The sequence below is a fragment of the Salvelinus alpinus genome, chromosome 10 (genome assembly GCF_045679555.1).
Source record: "Salvelinus alpinus chromosome 10, SLU_Salpinus.1, whole genome shotgun sequence".
In the NCBI taxonomy this organism is placed as follows: domain Eukaryota; kingdom Metazoa; phylum Chordata; class Actinopteri; order Salmoniformes; family Salmonidae; genus Salvelinus; species Salvelinus alpinus.
This window is the reverse complement of record NC_092095.1, coordinates 25,818,098-25,838,638: the sequence shown is the minus strand read 5'-3', so window position 1 is coordinate 25,838,638 and position 20,541 is coordinate 25,818,098. Positions and strand designations below refer to the sequence as shown.

The following is a 20,541-nucleotide window of genomic DNA, read 5'->3' as shown; positions in this document are numbered from 1 at the left end:
TCTAAGTGACCCCAAACTTTTGAACTGTAGTGTATGTTCCGGCCTTTTAACTATCCACTCAAGGAAAAATCGTCCGACAGCTGAATGTAATTTGGGACCCCTGGTCTATATGAATGCAGCTGCCACTGTATTGAAACCATTGGACGGAGTTTATCATAGCGCATTGCTCTTTATTATGGGCAATAAGGCTTAGTACACATCATTGCATTTTGTAACAGAAAGTAGGCTGGCCCTCATTGAAGTCTCGTAGATCGATGCACTGCGCTCTTTTTGTCTATAAAGCCCTCTTGCATAAACTTCCACCATACCTTACAGTACCTCATTGTTAACCTTCAGATGTATAAATTACCAGACCCGGACTCAGGGATCGCTAACCCTGGAGATCCCTTCAATCTCCACCGAGTTAGGTAAATCTGCTTGAAGTTTTTTTGCGCCTCATGGGGAACGATCTCCTAAAGTCCTTAAAGTTGGTGCCTCTAGGGTAATTCCCGTGGATGTTAGAGGGCCTTTTTACTGATGAATATGTTTGTTTCATGTGATTGTGTTTTGCTTTTCGTGTTTTGTTTGTTTTTCATGTATAGTGTAATTGTTGTTTATTGATGTGTTCATGCAGGGCTCATCTGCGAAAGAGACCGTGGCCTCCGCATGACCCCCTGCTGAAATTAAAGGTTAACAATAACAAAAAAGATTGGTTATGCCGTTATCTGTCCATAACTCAGGTGTCAATCATGATGGCATAGCCTAGGTAATTTGTTGGGCCTATGTATCCTACAGGTAGGCAAATGCAGTGCTTCATTTGTAAATCGGTTTGGTGCCGGAACAAAAAGTGAGCGTCAGAGAGGGGTGACATTGGGAGCTCTGAAGTACCGGAACCGTTATACTAAAGCATTGCATGCATATCATCACATTTGCGTAGTGGAAACCTTTTCTGTGACCTAGGGTCCGGAAAATGTTTGGCCTTTTATAAACGCATTTCATGCAATTCTACGTCATTTTACATGACTGGAGACTTCGGCATAATCTTGTTTTAATGCTGGCAAAACTGTCAAAACAATTGGGAACGCGGAGCTGTGAAATCTCCAACTTCTGATTTTACTGCGTTCAAGACGACTGGGAAATAACTAGCTCCGACTGGGAAAATTGATTTTGAACGGTCATCCAACTCGGAATTCCAAGTGGGGAACTCTGGCCTCTTTCTAGAGCTCCGACTTTCCGACCAGTTGTCTTGAAAGCACCATAATACTGCATGATCGTAAATGACAGGCTACTTTGACATTGACAAACTGAGAATCTGAGCTCAATGAAAACGACCTTGTCTTGAATCCATCAATCGCCTAGGTGTGTGGAGACATATTATATGCTACAATATGAGGAGGAAATTATAATCCTAAAAATGCTTTCTAGTTTCACTGACTCACCCAATGATGCACAGCTCACTCCCTAGTGATGGCATATGTGCTCCGTTCTGTGCCACACGCCTCTTACTCTCTCTTTTGTTTTACTTTGTAAAACAATATTTGGAAGTTGATCAACTGTTTTGGTAGCCTAAAATTGACAGATTAGACTGAGAGTCTTCTCTTTTCAGCAGGAGCCATTTGCTTTCCAACCAGAGTTTTCCCACGATTGTAGACAATTTGAAATATTGCGATAGGCCAGTTTTGTTTGCATGCTGTTTGTTCACTGAGATATTTTCGCGCGTTTATGACTGCAGGCCATACGGTGTTATTGGGCTACTCTCCACAGCTAGGCAATTTTTTAAATACATTCTTTATCCTCAGAGGCTAAATGTTAGGCTTTCTCATGGTGGGGGGTTAACGAAGAGGCAACTCGAATGAACTTTGATCGCGTTTATTATAATTTATTTTACATTGCAGAAAGTAACAATAATTTTCCATGCCACGAGAGGTACCGGATCCGGACAAATAGGTTCCGGAACGAAACAGGCCAAAACATGATCCTGTTCCGACAGGATCCTGCTAAACCTAAGCACTGAATATGTATGTCGTGGGTGTAATAACGCAGGTAGGCCTACTATTCTATGCCCATTATAAATATCACTTTTGGATCTAGACCAACTGGGTCAAGAGAATTTTCAATAGCCAGTTGTCATTATGAGACATGCTTCCGTTGTACTACTTTTTCAACGACTTTGCATTTATTCAGCTGACTCTTCATGTCCCTTTCGAGCACAAACCAAAAGTGGACAACTTTCTTCCTAAACATTTGATTCTCCATCCATATGCCGTACGTGCCAATCACCACGGTGGCTGTTCTGGCTTGGCTGATACAGAAACGTCAGAACTTGCATCAGCCGGTAGAGGCGTTTTTGTTGCATGGGCTGTAAACAGTGGATATGTACAGTAGGAGCAGGAACAGAATATGATAGTTGTATGAAATGCTCTACTTTGTTTATCCTCTTTGCAGTGTTATAGAAAACAAACAAGTTTAACATGAGAGACACCTCTCAGACCTTTTATTTGTTTTCAGACAGTCCTGTTTAATAGCCTAACCTTTGCTGAACGGACAGCGTTATCAATAGCCAAGACTACTGCTGGATTACTTGACGAAAGAAATATACATTTAGCTTGGTGTATATATGAAATCGGTTGGCTATTTGTTTGCATTGTCAGGCATCGTCAATAGGCTGCGGTTTGGAGAACGAAGCGCAAAACCTGGATCAAGGCGTATGCCTCCGATAAGTTACACGTGTTGCAAAGTACAAGGTTCTCTCATTAGCCTACACCAGGGTACCTCAACATTGGAGTTCTTTTTCATAGGCCAATCCGATATGAGTTGTGGTTGGTCCTAAAGCGCACACGTCTCTCTTCTTTTTGTAAAGATATCTATTTTATTTTATATTTTACAAGATGTCGTGTCTTTTTCTTGGAGTTATCAGAAGGTGAGTATCTAGCATATTGCAATTTGAAACATATTATTTCCTTATTGACTAACCATGGCACAGTATGCTGTACATAGTGTATTCGATGTCTATTTGAACTGTTCCCATCCTTGCTACATTTAAAATGTTGCAACTGCAGTATGCAAATCATGGTATGGTGATGATGGAATAAAATTAGTCGTCATGAATTAGTAATATCACTATAGTGGATAGGATACTTTTACCAGTTATCGCAATTTCGCTCATGATATGGCTGTTGGCAGCAATCCTATGCAAACATCCTTATGATGATAGGGTATACATTTATGATGGAAAACTCAGGGAATATCAGAGATGCATTGTAACCAAATGTTAAGGACACATACATTTGAGATTACATGTCCATAAAGTTAGGATTAAATATCCTCATTGTTAAATGGAAAGTCATATTGAAGACATTCATCATCTCCAACTTGATTGTCAATTGTTGTTAAATTGACAGTCTTGTTTTAAAATGATGAGAGGAAAGAATAACTCCAAGCTAGCCAATGAGTAGTCATTCCACCTCAAAAAGCACAAGAAAAGGCCTCCCGGGTGGCGCAGTGCTAGCTGTGCTACCAGAGACTCTGGGTTCAAGCCCAGGCTCTGTCGCAGCCGACCGTGACCGGGAGGTCCATGGGGCGACGCACAATTGGCCTAGCATCGTCCGGGTTAGGGAGGGTTTGGCCGGTAGGGATATCCTTGTCTCATTGTACTCCAGCGACTCCTGTGGCGAGCCTGGCGCAGTGCACGCTGACCAGGTCGCTAGGTGTATGGTGTTTCCTACAACACGTTGGTGTGGCTGGCTTCCGGGTTGGATGCGCGTTGTGTTAAGAAGCAGTGCGGTTGGGTTGTGTTTCGGAGGACGCATGGCTCTCGACCTTCGTCTCTCCCGAGCCCGTACGGGAGTTGTTGCGATGAGACAAGACAGTAACTACTAACAATTGGATACCATGAAATTGGGGAGAAAAAAAGCACAAGAAAGAGGATTTCGACACACACCATCTCAGATCTCAGGCTTTTGACCATTTTATTGGATTCCTCATGTCTTACTGGTCGCTAGGTGTAGGATTAAGTTTGGTCCAAATCAGATGTTGGGTACTATAATTTGTTGAATATTATGTGAATCCTATAAATTCAAATGTACAATTTGAGTGCCATCAATTAGTTTATTATTTCTCATAAATCAAATTAAATTTCAACAAAATAATGGTTCAGGAATGCTAATCTTAACTGTTTCTAACTGCAGAAATGATTTCAAAACAATCTGAGATGGTGGGTGTAATGGCTTGCTGAAATGACATGGAATGACCCCATTGTCACTGAACTATAAAGAAAGATCTTAATAGAAAATGCCACAGACATAGCACAGCTCACACAACTTTGTGTGTCTTGTTTTGTGTCTGACTGATTTGGAGGTAAACAAACCTGACCGACCAGATTTCAAAAGCTGTTCGTCTCTGAGATAGAAAATGAAGGACAGAATTTCAAGATCCTATTGCTTTGAATCTCTGTCATTCCACTTTCTCTTCACCACTCTTTCTCTAGGCTGTTTGGTGACGTCACACAGAGACTAACAAGTATGTGAGCAGTCTTGAGTGCATCTTGCCTTACTTTTCAGAGTGAACTGCATGACACTGTCAGTCTTACAAACTGTGTTTGTGTGTCTACTATGCATTTGTTATTGGTGTGTGGGTGTATATGTGTGTGTTGAAACAGCATCATAGTGAATTGGAGATTGTCAGGATTTGTGTAGCCGCCTAATTGACATAGAAGTTTCAATACCTTACTTCTGCATGTCTATGTGTTATGAATGATTTTTTTCTGTATGTAGGTTGCATGTGATATGTGCATTTCTGCTCAGTTCCTGAAAATGCACTATGGACCAAGCTATTAACATTCAATTTGGGGGGAGGGTGGGTGTGACTGTGTGTGGTGCACAGTGATTGGTCTACATTTTTGGAGGTGTGTTGCATTGTCCTTGTGGAAATGAGACTAAGCAAAGCCCAGCTGGAACCCAAAGAGAGGGCCACAGGGGTTGAGAAATTATACATTTTCATGGCTATCTTTGTTCTCGCATTTCTCCCTGACTAGGCCCTATTCCCACTACGAGATCTAAAGGAGAGTCTGAGGAGCGTGGTGGCTAAAGATAATTCTACTTTTCAATTCAGTTTTCAGTTTTCGCTGGCAAAGCAACATTCTTGGTCCACAGCTCAAATTGACCGTAAATATCACAGTAGTCACAAGCAATGTTCACTAATTTTTGGGGGGTCACTGAGCAAATTTCAGGTCTGCTGAGTTCAAACTTGAACGTTGTGAGAATTCTGTGCAACTTCCGGCGCACATTTACTGTGAACACTGAGGCTGTACCCGCTTTAAGTAATTTTTAACAGTGTTCAAGTAGGCTACTGTGGCTATTTGATCATAATGTAGGCCTACCAGAGTGGCCTACCATAAAAAACTATGGAGAAAATGCGTCCCATAACATTTTAACATAGAAATAGTTGTTCTATCGTTCAGCCTACAGAGGCGGCCAATGCGTGGTGTTCAATGTAGGCCTACATTCCATGAGACTTTTGAAAAAAACATGCAGGGCTTGACATTAACCTGTTTATCCACTTGTCATTCAAACAAGGATGTGACTGAAAATATTGTTTCAAAATAAAATGCATAAATATTCTCATACCGTTATTACAGAGAATCAGCCAAATTATGCTACCCTCTGCCGATTGGCTACTTAGCTTATTTTAGCCTGTCTCAAAATACAACACTGCCCCTTTATGACAAAAAAAGCTCTTTACCTGACTCGCTTTTCAAAGATGTCAAGAAATGCACATGTTTTGTGCTCATGTTTTGTGCCATTGCTGACTACAAATGAGCTATAACTGGGCTAATAACTCACTAACTAGCAAAGAAAATGTACAAATGTGCACAAGTCGCTACATGTACACTACCGTTCAAAAGTTTGGGGTCACTTAGAAATGTCCTTGTTTTTGAAAGAAAAGCACATGTTTGGTCCATTAAAATAACATCAAATTGATCAGAAATCCAGTGTAGACATAGTCATTTACAACATTAACAATGTCTATACTTGTCACGCCCTGACCTGAGATATCTCTGTTTTCTTTATATTTTGGTTAGGTCAGGGTGTGACTAGGGTGGGTACGTTAGTTTTTGTATTGTCTAGGTTTTTTTGTATGTCTAGGGTTTTTGTAGGACTAGGTGATTTGTGTGTCTATGGTGGCCTGATATGGTTCCCAATCAGAGGCAGCTGTTAATTGTTGTCTCTGTTTGGGGATTACATTTAGGTAGCCATTTTCCCTTTGGTGTTCGTGGGTTATTGTCAATGTGTAGTTGCCTGTCAGCAATCGTTTTGTATAGCTTCACGTGTCGTTTTGTTATTTTGGTTAGTTTGTTCAGTGTTCATTCTTATTATAATAAAGAATGTACGCATACCACGCTGCGCCTTGGTCCGATTCATACGACGAACGTGACAATACTGGATTTCTGATCAATTTGATGTTATTTTAATGGACAAAAAATGTGCTTTTCTTTCAAAAACAAGCACATTTCTAAGTGACCCCAAACTTTTGAACGGTAGTGTAGCTCTCGCTTTGATCTTAAAACAAGCTCATCTACTCACGACCGCTCATGCTGTAAACACAGTCCAGTTCAAAGTGAATGGCAGTGGTGTAAAAAGTATCCAAATATCATACTTGAGTAAAAGTTAAGATACCTTAATAGTTAAGATACCTTAACCCAGTAAAATACTACTTGAGTAAAAGTCTGAAAGTATTTGGTTTTAAATATACTTAACTATCGAAAGTAAATGTACTTGCTAAATAATACTTAAGTATCAAATGTAAAAGTATAACTAATTTCACATTCCTTAAATTAAGCAAATCAGACAGCACAGTTATCTTGTTTAAAAATGTACAGATAGCCAGTGGCACTCTCCAACACTCAGACATCATTTACAAACAAAGCATTTATGTTTAGTGAGTCTGCCAGATCAAAGGCAGTAGGGGTGACCAGGGATGTTCTCTTGATAAGAGTGTGAATTGGACTATTTTCCTGTTCTGCTAAGCATTCAAAATGTAACATGTACTTTTGGGTCTCAGGAAAAATGTATGAAGTGTAAAGTACATTATTTTCTTTAGGAATGTTGTGGAGTAAAAGTTGGCAAAAATATAAATAGTAAAGTAAAGTACAGATATCCCCAAAAACTACTTAAGTAGTACTTTAAAGTATTTGTACTTAAGTACTTTACACCACTGGTGAATGGAACAAATCCATATATGGCAATGGTCTGTTTGCATATAGGCCTACTGCAGCTCTGATTGGCTATGACACACTGGTCTGTGTAGAGTAGGGCCTGAGTCGTGCCTGTCAATGCAATAGAATCCTACTCCGATGAGTTTTGACTACAACAAAACCTCTTGCATAGTTAGTTTTGCATACTAAGTTTTGCATAGTTTATTTTGTTTCGGTATGTTGCATTGAAAGTGGCTAATATTGCGTTGATTCGAAAGTTGAGTGAAGTTCAATCCCTGCGCGGGCTGATATTTCTTCCGCAAGGCAGTCCCTGAGGGAGCTGCGCGCAGTTTAGAGGGAACATTGGTCACAAGCCAGGAAGCATAAACTATTCAACAATGACAGATGCTTTTCCTCTAAAACGTATACACTATTGAATAATGCAACCAAACCATATTACACTCTTGAATAATGCAACAATTCACAAGCCTGTGCAGACAATTAAAATTGTTTATTTTCTTGTCTGTAGGCTACACTCATTACATTTTAGTTTTAAGACAAAAGCACAGTTGCTATAACAGCATGGCTTCATCAAGTAACGTTAGCCTATCAAAAAGGAACTATTAACCCTTTCATGCGAATATAAAAGTGCATTAGGCCTATCTTACAACATTTCAACAAACCACGCTTCATTTTTATTAATATCATGCAAGTCATTTTATGTGGTATAAGCAAATTGTGACTGAAAATGTGGGTATAAGTGAATTCACCCAAAGAGGTGTTTTATATTGAAGCCCATACCGCCACTCAAATGTTTTTTATAAAATGCACTTCGTAACATATCATACATAGGTATGGTGAGCTACATTGAAAAATGACACAAGCAGATTTGTACAGAAGTGCTGCTATGGTACTTGTAGTGGAAGCTGGGACTTTTGTGATACCCTTAAATGGAAACATGTTGCGCTTATACAATACATACGAGCACATGTTATATGTTGAGCACAGTCCTCCCATTACCTTATACATCTACCATGACAATCTGTCAAAAGTGGGTGATGGGTAAAGAGGACTGATGGGCGGCAGAGAGAGAGAGAGAGAGAGGGCAGGAGGATGAAATAAGCTATCAAAGGTCAAAGGTGAAACGGAGGAGAGGGGGACCTTTGAAAAGTAAGAAAATAGGAAGAAAGTTTAAACCAGGGTTCCCCAACTGACGACACATGGGCCGAATTTGGCCCACTGGTGTTTTTATTTGGCCCCCAAGTTTTCTGAGCAAAATATATATTATTTTATTCATTTTTATTTGAATTGTTGGACATACATAAAACACTGTAAACACCAGGAAATCAGCTCCAAGTTATTTACATTTTGGAAATCTGTTCTCAGGAATTCCCAAGCATTATAGCGAGATTGTATAGAAATGTAAGCAAGGTCTGAAATTATGATATTTTAGTCAAATATTATATCTGTTTGGGCTTCTTGCGGTCGATTTGCAGTCAACAAATTATTTGTAATTATGTTCCGGTCCCCCGACCATCTGCTCAATAGAAAAATTGCCCCTTGGCTAAATCTAGTTGATGATCCCTGGTTTAAAAGAAAAAGAGAAACCAACCTCCACTCACTCTTGGCTCCCTAATTCTTATTTACTGTGAGTTAAGTTATAGACAGACGTTTAAGTGATTACTCTAACAATTGGGCTCAACATGACAGGACAAAAGCTCCTACAGTATGTGCTCTATATATATTTTCAGTAAAGTCTGCTTGCAGTGACCTGTTCCTGAGAATGGCAATCTACACAGAGGAAAGGGTGGAAAGCCTAACCGTTCTCCTCTTCTGGTTCATTTTTTGTATTCTTGCTTGCTCTCTCTTTTCCTACTCAGTACTTTGTGGGCAAAAGGTCTCTCTCTCCTTCCCTCCCAGTCTGAAGTTTCTCAATACACACATGTGGATGTCACGCCCTGACCTTAGAGATCCTTTTAATTCTCTATTTGGTAGGTCAGGGTGTGACTAGGGTGGGAAATCTATGTTTATATTTCTTTGTTGGCCGAGTATGGTTCCCAATCAGAGGCAGCTGTCTATCGTTGTCACTGATTGGGGATCATACTTAGGCAGCCCTTTTTCCCACCTTCAGTTGTGGGATCTTGTCTTTGTGTTTTTTGGTGGAACTTTTAAAATGAAAGGAAATGTACGCCTACCACGCTGCACCTTGGTCTTCATTTAACGACGGACATAACACTGGTCGACTGCATGCAGAAATGAATCACTTATAATAGACTTCATAAACTGGAGAAGATCTAAGCTGACTTCTCATCACATAAATGGTTAAACAGTGTTTAAACAATACTTGTTCCCTGTGACATTGGGCATTTTCCCATCAACAACAATCTATATTCTCAGTTTGCACCTAGGACACTGGGCAGCCTTCAACCCTTCCTTTAGAAATGGCCGTTGTTTACACAGGAAGTTTAATGACACCCACAATGCAGCCAATTGGGACAGACTTTGTCAGCCCTTTTACCGGAACCTGTCTTTCACCTAGCTACCAAGGTAGAATAGTGTGATTTAAATTCTTAGCCAAATTAGTCAATAGACCTAGCCATGAGTTGGATTGCAAGTCAAATTATGAGGCAGCTCCTAGAGACAAAGAGATAGCCAAACCAGCTCCAGAGGTTCCTAGACACGTCAGTATAAAGAGTTATTTAACTTTTTTTTAAAACAAAGTTTCAATTGAATAGTGCATCTGAGCACACATAGAATCCTCCTCAGACTTTTTTTTGTTGTCAAACCATCAACCCATCGCGCCTGGTGTTTCTAGTCAGCTAGCCAGAGCTCTCACACATGTTGTAATTGATTGTGTTTTGCCCTTGCTTGTGAACACTGTGCTGTTAACAAACAAAAGAAAGCCCCCCCACGTGCCCCCACCATTATAAAGAGCTCTGAGCTGAAGTCTCAGGTTGCACTGCCCTAGGCTGTAGTTTGCATCCCAATGGCAACTTCATGCTACTCAGTTATATAATTAAGGAGCCAAAGGAAGAGCAGGAAAACCAAGCTGGTTAGGGATATGTCAGGCCTGTCGATGGTCTGTCCTCTTAAAAGTCGTTTGAGTTTTAGGTCATAGTGATGTCTGTCTCGTGCAGATGATTAAATAATAGTGAACATGTATGGGTATTATTTGTTTCTAACCATACACCTGATAATGAAATGTTATTCTAGAATATGTTCAGAAGTAACACATTCACAGTGCTTGCCGTGGTTTAGGTAAAACAAAATTCCCAAGAATGGGTTTGGAGAAGAACCCAAGTCTACTCCTCAGTGACACTACATTAGTCGATTACCCCATTGCATTATTTACCTGTGGATTGCTCTAATACTAGCACTAATAGTAAGAATGTAGTGACACATTTTCCTGTAATCTACTCTCAATAGAATTGCATCCCTGAAACCATACTGAAGGGGTTGATTGTGCATCTTGCTACCCAGTATTTAAATGTTGTTCCTATTGTGTTGCCTATTTTAACACCAGATGTAAATTTGATATCCATTGGGGGCACATCTTATTTGATAACTGCGAGTTGCTAAATTATCATAGTATTGCTCCTCTTACAGCTGCTATCAGCCAGCAACCTAAAATCATGTCTGTATGGTACAGTATGTTTGAATACAGTTCCTCCCCTGTAAACCTCTGTAACACACCCACTTCTACCTCCCTGTGTCTTGGTACAGACGGGGTGGTGTGGGGGCATCTGTGGGGGTCCGCTCCCTGGCCTCGATCCCCTCTCTGCCCCCAGCGGTGGCTGACTTTGTGAAGGGGGCGGTGGATGAGTGCAAGCCTGCCAATGTGCATGTGGTGACGGGGAGTGCAGAAGAGTCGGCCAATATCCTAGCTGGCCTGGAGAAGGAGGGCATGGTGAAGAAGCTACCGAAGTATGAGAACTGGTGAGTGCTGCTGTGATCACTGCTACACAGGTTTAGTAGGAATTTGGATCTTTATGTCACAAAGTAGGTTAAGTTCACTAGTGATCTAAGCTAATGTAGAGCAGAATACATAAAAAATATTCTGGTTAGTGAAGAATTCTTAAATTGAATGTACATTATTTAGAGTACTAAGTCTGTCAAACAAAGTTATCTGTCTGACTCTGTAATATTAATCTGAAACAATTTCAGTCATACATCAAAGAATCTCTTGGGTCACTTTTTCCACTGTGGCCCTTGAGATCAACAAAAGACTCCAGGCCTGTTATACTCATTGCCATAAAGAATTATAAGATAATTAATAGTCTGTTTATGGCTTTTCTCTCTGGGCAGCTGGCTGGCACGCACAGACCCCAAGGATGTGGCTCGCGTGGAGAGTAAGACAGTGATCGTCACCAAGAACCAGAGGGACACCATCCCCACCCCAGGTGGGGGGGCTAAGAGCCAGCTGGGCAGCTGGATGAGTGAGGGTGACTTCCAGAAGGCCAGGAAGGACCGCTTCCCAGGCTGCATGGCAGGTACTGTACTGTACACACCGTTCTACTCTGGAGCTTTCAGACAAGAGGTTTAACACAACCTCTCTATAGTTTCAGCTGCCTGTATCAGTTGTCTGTAATGGACTGTCAGTCTTCATTCAAATTAGGTTTGTCACTTTTTTAAATGCCTATTTTTGCATCAGAAAACCGGCCTAAACGTCTAAAATAACTAGCTAAGGCGTCAGTGGCAAATGTTATAGTTGACTATCAACGTTGTGTTATAATGTTACACTACTGAAGTACAATTTGGACTAATTAGACTATTTAGACAGTAAGAGGGTCAAGAGTAATTAAATATCAAATGGTAGAGTTTAGGAATAAAGTGTGGGGTTAAATGATTCTCTGAAACAGTCAAATTTTATTGAGACACCAAGGCTTTCAACTAGCCAACTGAGACTTGTCTGTAATGAGAAAAAATGTCTAACACTCAATTAAAATTTTAATTACTTAATTTCCTCATTCTTCCTCAGGTCGAACCATGTATGTGATCCCTTTCAGTATGGGCCCGGTGGGCTCTCCGCTGTCTAAGTTTGGCGTGCAGGTGACGGACTCGCCCTACGTGGTGGCCAGCATGGGCATAATGACACGCATGGGCACCCCAGTCATGGACAAGCTGTCACAGGGGGCAGAGTTTGTGCGCTGCCAGCACTCCCTCGGGCAACCTCTCCCACTGAAAGGTACCACTGCCCAGAGACTCTCTCTCTATCGCCATCTTGTAAGTTATATCATAAACTTGGAAAACAACAACATTGTTGCTTATGACATACAGTTGAAGTCGGAAGTTTACATACACTTAGGTTGGAGTCATTAAAATGTGTTTTTCAATCACTACACAAATTTCTTGTTAACAAACTATAGTTTTGGAAAGTTGGTTAGGACACCTACTTTGTGCATGACACAAGTCATTTTTCCAACAATTGTTTACAGACAGATTATTTCACATATAATTCACTATACCACAATTCCAGTGGGTCAGAAGTTTACATACACTAAGTTGACTGTGCTTTTAAACAGCTTGGAAAATTCCATAAAATTATGTCATGGCTTTAGAAGCTTCTGATAGGCTTATTGACATAATTTGAGTCAATTGGAGGTGTACCTGTGGATGTATTTCAAGGCATACCTTCAAACTCAGTGCCTCTTTGCTTGACATCATGGGAAAATCAAAAGAAATTAGCTAAGACCTCAGAAAAACAATTGTAGACCTTCACAAGTCTGGCTCATCCTTGGGAGCAATTTCCAAATGCCTGAAGGTACCATGTTCATCTGTACAAACAATAGTACGCAAGTATATACACCATGGGACCACGCAGTCGTCATACCGCTCAGGAAGGAGACGCGTTCTGTCTCCTAGAGATGAATGTACTTTGGTGCGAGAAGTGCAAATCAATCCCAGAACAACAGCAAAGGACCTTGTGAAGATGCTGGAGGAAACAGGTACAAAAGTATCTATATCCACAGTAAAACGAGTCCTATGTCGACATAACCTGAAAGGCTGCTCAGCAAGGAAGAAGCCACTGCTCCAAAACCGCCATAAAAAAGCGATTTGCAACTGCACATGGGGACAAAGATTGTACATTTTGGAGAAATGTCCTCTGGTCTGATGAAACAAAAATAGAAATGCTTGGCCATTATGACCATCATTATGATTGGAGGAAAAAGGGGGAGGCTTGCAAGCCGAAGAACATCATCCCAACCGTGAAACACAGGGGTGGCAGCATCATGTTGTGGAGGTGCTTTGCTACAGGAGGGACTGGTGCACTTCACAAAATAGATTGCATCATGAGGATGGAAAATGATGTGGATATATTGAAGCAACATCTCAAGACATCAGTCAGGAAGTTAAAGCTTGGTCGCAAATGAGTCTTCCAAATGGACAATGACCCCAAGCATACTTCCAAAGTTGTGGAAAAATGGCTTAGGGACAACAAAGTCAAGGTATTTGATACTGTGAACCATCAGATCCTCCTCTCCACCCTCTCCGAGTTGGGCATCTCCGGCGCGGCCCACGCTTGGATTGCGTCCTACCTGACAGGTCGCTCCTACCAGGTGGCGTGGCGAGAATCTGTCTCCGCACCACGTGCTCTCACCACTGGTGTCCCCCAGGGCTCTGTTCTAGGCCCTCTCCTATTCTCGCTATACACCAAGTCACTTGGCTCTGTCATATCCTCACATGGTCTCTCCTATCATTGCTATGCAGACGACACACAATTAATCTTCTCCTTTCCCCCTTCTGATAACCAGGTGGCGAATCGCATCTCTGCATGTCTGGCAGACATATCAGTGTGGATGACGGATCACCACCTCAAGCTGAACCTCGGCAAGACGGAGCTGCTCTTCCTCCCGGGGAAGGACTGCCCGTTCCATGATCTCGCCATCACGGTTGACAACTCCATTGTGTCCTCCTCCCAGAGTGCTAAGAACCTTGGCGTGATCCTGGACAACACCCTGTCGTTCTCAACTAACATCAAGGCGGTGACCCGTTCCTGTAGGTTCATGCTCTACAACATTCGCAGAGTACGACCCTGCCTCACACAGGAAGCGGCGCAGGTCCTAATCCAGGCACTTGTCATCTCCCGTCTGGATTACTGCAACTCGCTGTTGGCTGGGCTCCCTGCCTGTGCCATTAAACCCCTACAACTCATCCAGAACGCCGCAGCCCGTCTGGTGTTCAACCTTCCCAAGTTCTCTCACGTCACCGCGCTCCTCCGCTCTCTCCACTGGCTTCCAGTTGAAGCTCGCATCCGCTACAAGACCATGGTGCTTGCCTACGGAGCTGTGAGGGGAACGGCACCTCCGTACCTTCAGGCTCTGATCAGGCCCTACACCCAAACAAGGGCACTGCGTTCATCCACCTCTGGCCTGCTCGCCTCCCTACCTCTGAGGAAGTACAGTTCCCGCTCAGCCCAGTCAAAACTGTTCGCTGCTCTGGCACCCCAATGGTGGAACAAACTCCCTCACGACGCCAGGTCAGCGGAGTCAATCACCACCTTCCGGAGACACCTGAAACCCCACCTCTTTAAGGAATACCTAGGATAGGATAAAGTAATCCTTCTAAACCCCCCCTTAAAAGAGTTAGATGCACTATTGTAAAGTGGTTGTTCCACTGGATATCATAAGGTGAATGCACCAATTTGTAAGTCGCTCAGAGCGTCTGCTAAATGACTTAAATGTAAATGTAAATTGGAGTGGCCATAACAAAATTCACCCAAGCTTGTGGAAGGCTACCCGAAACGTTTGAGCCAAGTTAAGCAATTTAAAGGCAATGCTACCAAATACTAATTGAGTGTATGTAAACTTCTGACCCACTGGGAATGTGATGAAAGAAATAAAAGCTGAAATAAATCATTCTCTCTGCTATTATTCTGACATTTCATATTCTTAAAATAAAGTGGTGATCCTAACTGACCTAAGACAGGGAATTTTTACTAGGGTGAAAAAAAACTGATTATAAAAGTATTTGGCTAACGTGTATGTAAACTTCCGACTTCAACTGTATCCTACATAATTATACATGTTCAGCAGTATGCCGTTCAAGCACCATTTGCCTCACCTCATTTTGTCTTTCTCCATCTATTCCATCCCTTGCTTTCAAATTCACCTCTCCATCACCATCTTCCTCCCATGCTCCCCACCTCCTCCTCCGCTCCTCCCAGCTCCCCTGGTCAACTCGTGGCCGTGTAACCCAGAGAAGGTGCTGATCTCCCACCTGCCAGACACCAGGCAGATCCTGTCTTTCGGCAGCGGCTACGGAGGCAACTCCCTGCTGGGCAAGAAGTGCTTCGCTCTGCGGATCGCCTCGCGCATCGCCAAGGATGAGGGCTGGCTGGCCGAACACATGCTGGTGAGAACAGGGACCTGATAAGGGTGCACAGACAGGAATGTATTCCCTTTTTTGAAGGGGTTCCAACAGGAATACTGTATCTTAGACATGAAGAGCAGACAGGGCTCGAAGACAGGGAACATAGTAATGAGTAAAAGAGGGAATTCTGTGCTGACCTGCAATATCAGGAGATGGATTACCAGATTCAGATCTGAGCATACTGTATGTGACAGAGTCAGTGCCTCATGCAGTAGCAGTGAGTAGTTAGTTACTCCCTTCTGATGTTCCTACATTACCGGAGAAACTGCCTAGTCAATGCAACACCTACCCTCTCTGAAAATATCTCCCTCTCTCTCGTTCTCTCTTTTCTGTCACTCCTCCCCCACTAGATCCTGGGCATCACCAATCCTCTGGGAGTGAAGCGTTACGTGGCGGCGGCGTTCCCAAGTGCTTGTGGGAAAACCAACCTGGCCATGATGAAGCCTGCGCTGCCTGGCTGGACTGTGGAGTGTGTGGGAGACGACATCGCCTGGATGAAGTTTGACAGCCAGGGTGAGGGGAGGGATGCACACTCAACACACACTCTGAGACTCTGAGCTTCTGTAGAGACAATGACAGACTAGTAAAGGCTCAAACAGTAACATACTAGAGCATTCACACTCATGTTATTCATTTCATGGCCAGACAAGTTGTACAACCCATTGCAACTATAACCAGCAACTCCCACTTGTCAAGTCCTTTCCCCTCCTTTTCTTAGAGAGGAAATTATTAAATTGACGACATCACTTCCTTCAAGGAATAAATCCTTTAATGTATGTCTGTGACTCACCTTGTCACTTTCTCCTCAGGTAAACTCAGGGCCATCAACCCAGAGAACGGCTTCTTCGGCGTGGCTCCTGGCACGTCCCTGAAGACCAACCCTCACGCTATGGCGACCATCGGCAAAAACACAGTGTTCACCAACGTGGGCGAGACCAGCGACGGAGGGGTATGGTGGGAGGGACTGGACCCCCCTGCTGCAGGGGTCTCCCTGACCGACTGGCACGGCAAATCCTGGAAAGCAGGTAGAGTTGACTCACTGTAGTGTAATGACTCACTGTAGTGTAATGACTCACTGTAGTGGGGTATCAGGTAGCCTAGTGGTTGGAGCGTTGGACTAGTAACCAAAAGGTTGCAAGATCCTAGGCCGTCATTGAAAATAAGAATTTGTTCATAACTGACTTGCCTAGTTAAACAAAGGTAAAATTAAAATAAAAAATAACAGTGGACAGGTAGAGTTGACTCACTGTAGTGTTAACAGTGGACAGGTAGAGTTGACTCACTGTAGTGTTCACAGTGGGCAGGTAGAGTTGACTCACTGTAGTGTTAACAGTGGACAGGTAGAGTTGACTCACTGTAGTGTTAACAGTGGACAGGTAGAGTTGACTCACTGTAGTGTTAACAGTGGACAGGTAGAGTTGACTCACTGTAGTGTTAACAGTGGACAGGTAGAGTTGACTCACTGTAGTGTTAACAGTGGACAGGTATAGTTGACTCACTGTAGTGTTAACAGTGGACAGGTAGACTCACTGTAGTGTTAACAGTGGACAGGTAGAGTTGACTCACTGTAGTGTTAACAGTGGACAGGTAGAGTTGACTCACTGTAGTGTTAACAGTGAACAGGTAGAGTTGACTCACTGTAGTGTTAACAGTGGACAGGTAGAGTTGACTCACTGTAGTGTTAACAGTGGACAGTTAGAGTTGACTCACTGTAGTGTTAACAGTGGACAGTTAGAGTTGACTCACTGTAGTGTTAACAGTGGACAGGTAGAGTTGACTCACTGTAGTGTTAACAGTGGACAGGTAGAGTTGACTCACTGTAGTGTTAACAGTGGACAGTTAGAGTTGACTCACTGTAGTGTTAACAGTGGACAGGTAGAGTTGACTCACTGTAGTGTTAACAGTGGACAGTTAGAGTTGACTCACTGTAGTGTTAACAGTGGACAGGTAGAGTTGACTCACTGTAGTGTTAACAGTGGACAGGTAGAGTTGACTCACTGTAGTGTTAACAGTGGACAGGTAGAGTTGACTCACTGTAGTGTTAACAGTGCCTCCTGGATACATGGTGTGACACTGTCCTTGTGTTGTCATTGGGTAGAGAAAGTACACAGTGACACTTCATTAGAATGTCTGCTCATAAACTACTTATAGTTAACCATTAGTAAACTCTTTGTAAATCCCTACATAGCATTTATCCATGAATCTAGTAGCATTAAGAACAATGTAATCATGTTTCTAAGTTATTTATATGCTTATCATCAAATCAAATGTTGTAGAAATGTTCATGTACTAGTACTACTAATTTCTATACAGTCATGTTTTATTATGTTAATAGTATTCACCCTCTTTCTCTTCTTCCACAGGAAACTCTGCCCCGTGTGCCCACCCCAACTCCAGGTTCTGTACCCCGGCGGCCCAGTGTCCCATTATCGACCCCCAGTGGGAGAGTGACGAGGGAGTGCCCATCGATGCCATCATCTTCGGTGGCAGAAGGCCAGAGGGTGAGTGGCCTTTAATGATCCAATGACTAAAACACTGGAACTCTGGAACTTTAGGAACTCGTATACAACAAGAATAATATTATATTGTCATTGTATTCATGTAGCAGACACTCCTATACAGCAAACCTCTGGTGCTATATCCAGTGTTACAAATTATACCGTTTGGTTAATGTAACTGGAAAATAGATTATTCTGTATTATAACTGTTTTGAAATGGTATGTTCTAAAATTCTTGCTCCCAGTGTTGTGGGAGCTGTGGGACACTCTGTCACATTGTTGGCCATGTCCTGACCCCTGACCTCTCTGTTTCCCAGGTGTCCCACTGGTGTATGAGTCGTTTAGCTGGCGTCACGGTGTGTTTGTGGGAGCCTCTATGAGGTCTGAGGCCACAGCAGCTGCTGAGTACAAAGGTACAGTACCTCATAAACCATCATTAAAGAGCTTGTCATAGAACTACATTTGTTAGTACGTCATTTAAGTGGATATGAGCTGTCTATAGAGTACAACGGAAAATTATACAATAGAACAGGAAAAACATATCTAGGGCTAATATCCCCTGATTAGGTGGTATACAGTATTCCCTGATTAGGTGGTATACTGTATTCCCTGATTAGGTGGTATACTGTATTCCCTGATTAGGTGGTATACTGTATTCCCTGATTAGGTGGTATACTGTATTCCCTGATTAGGCGGTATACTGTATCCCCTGATTAGGTGGTATACTGTATCCCCTGATTAGGTGGTATACTGTATTCCCTGATTAGGTAGTATACTGTATTCCCTGATTCCTCTCCAGCAGTGTCAATGTATAAAGCAATGACCTTTTGATTCAAATGTTTTTTTTCATCCCTAGGCAAGGTTATCATGCATGACCCCTTCGCCATGCGCCCCTTCTTCGGCTACAACTTCGGCGACTACCTGGCCCACTGGCTCAGCATGGAGACCCGCAAGGCCCCCACCCACCTGCCCAAGATCTTCCACGTCAACTGGTTCCGTAAGGACCCCACGTCGGGCTCCTTCCTCTGGCCAGGCTTCGGGGACAATGCCCGCGTGCTGGAGTGGATCTTCAAGCGTTGCGGCCGCGAGAGGGAGGACGAGGCAGCAAAGAAGAGCTTGGTGGGCTGGGTGCCACAGGAGGGAGCCATCAACCTGCAGGGCCTGGGCAGCAAGGTGGACATGGTGGCCCTCTTCGATCTGCCCAAGGCCTTCTGGGAGAAGGAGACCCAGGAGCTGCGGGCGTACTTTACCCAGCAGGTGGGAGCCGACCTCCCCCAACAGGTGGAGGAAGAGCTGAAGGCTCTGGAGGACAGGATCAGGAATGGAGAGGCATAGACCCAGATGAGTCAGAGTTGAAGAGAGAAAGTTTAGACTATTGGACATTACACTACACTGATGTTGCAATATGGTGGGGATGGGTAGGGTGGGGGGTAAGAAAAAGTGACTGACAAACTGATTGCAGTTTGGGGGAAACTGCATTGAGTATATGTGGGAAGATGTAAACGAAAGGTTCTAAATTGTAAGAGAATACAATGATATGATGTGACTGCATCACTAACGAATGCAGTTCAGTCGCCACTGACTGTCAATGGATATTTGAGTAGAATCAATGTGTAGTAATGCCTTACTGACATCTTGCAATGAAGTACAAAGGCATTGGATGTTTGTTTACAAGCTATTAGCCCAAATAAACATCTCTTATCATAACAAGGTTTAATATCCATATACATTTTGCAGAATATTAACGACATCTTTTGAAATGCACTGCTGGCCTCTTACTAGTCACTGAGATTACTGAATGGCCATTGGCTTGAACATGGGGAAACCAAAACATTTGAACTAAATTCCATTGGGTGAAAGATTAATTTGCAATTTTTGGCAACTTGTATTGTCTTCAATAAAAATGCATGATAATGATATAATGTTTACTTTATGTTCAATGTTGGACCAATAATACATTCAATGGAAATTTCATTTAAACGTTTTTATTACGATGCAATTAATAAACATCCTCAAAATCTGCCTCAATTGTGTCTTTTGATCAACACTCAACATAAAATGATAACATGATAACTCCTAAAAAGATACATGGACTGTATATAATATTATAAAGATAACTGTATTAAAGAAAAGGGAAACGGTGACCAATAGATTTGATCATCAGTCAGGCTATTTAAACTTACTTCACCAACTTCCTCTCTTGTTTCAAACCACTGTCTCCAGCTAATTTTGTGTCTCTCCTCAAGCAATCAACCATTTAAATGTATTTATAGAGCCCTTTTTACAACAGCAGTTGTCACAAAGTGCTTATACAGAAACCGAGCCTAAAACCCCAGAGAGCAAGCAATGCAGTCATAGTAGACTTTATATGGCTTTAAACTGCCTTCAGTTGCACAATCAGGTGAATTCGCTATAGCTTGTGGAACCCACACTTTTAATCAGTTAAGCACTTTTCACATCAGAAAATTCAACAAATATGCAAATAATTGAGTTGCACAAAGT

The 20,541-nt window shown here is 42.5% G+C and overlaps 1 protein-coding gene across 2 annotated transcripts; it reads left to right on the top strand.

Annotated features, from left to right (window-relative positions):
• The first annotated feature begins 312 nt into the window (after positions 1–312).
• On the top strand, positions 313–20,061 carry LOC139531786 (phosphoenolpyruvate carboxykinase, cytosolic [GTP]-like). 2 transcript variants are annotated; one of them, XM_071328625.1, is made up of 10 exons: positions 313–407; positions 10,895–11,107; positions 11,477–11,661; positions 12,150–12,356; positions 15,336–15,523; positions 15,892–16,054; positions 16,351–16,566; positions 17,905–18,042; positions 18,357–18,452; positions 18,896–20,061. In XM_071328625.1, the coding sequence occupies exons 1-10, from the start codon at positions 337–339 to the stop codon at positions 19,372–19,374; spliced, it is 1,956 nt and encodes a 651-aa protein (XP_071184726.1). In that variant the 5' UTR covers positions 313–336; the 3' UTR covers positions 19,375–20,061. The 2 variants fall into 2 exon arrangements, with proteins under 2 accessions (XP_071184726.1, XP_071184727.1); XM_071328626.1 differs by lacking the exon at positions 313–407 and adding an exon at positions 2,338–2,899.
• Positions 20,062–20,541: the final 480 nt, after the last annotated feature.

Excerpts from the sequence above, each read along its gene's own strand:
- LOC139531786 (XM_071328625.1), top strand. The coding sequence starts at position 337 with ATGTATAAATTACCAGACCCGGACTCAGGGATCGCTAACCCTGGAGAT. Across the intron at positions 11,108-11,476 it reads CTACCGAAGTATGAGAACTG|CTGGCTGGCACGCACAGACC; the intron begins GTGAGTGCTGCT and ends CTCTCTGGGCAG. Across the intron at positions 15,524-15,891 it reads GGCTGGCCGAACACATGCTG|ATCCTGGGCATCACCAATCC; the intron begins GTGAGAACAGGG and ends CTCCCCCACTAG.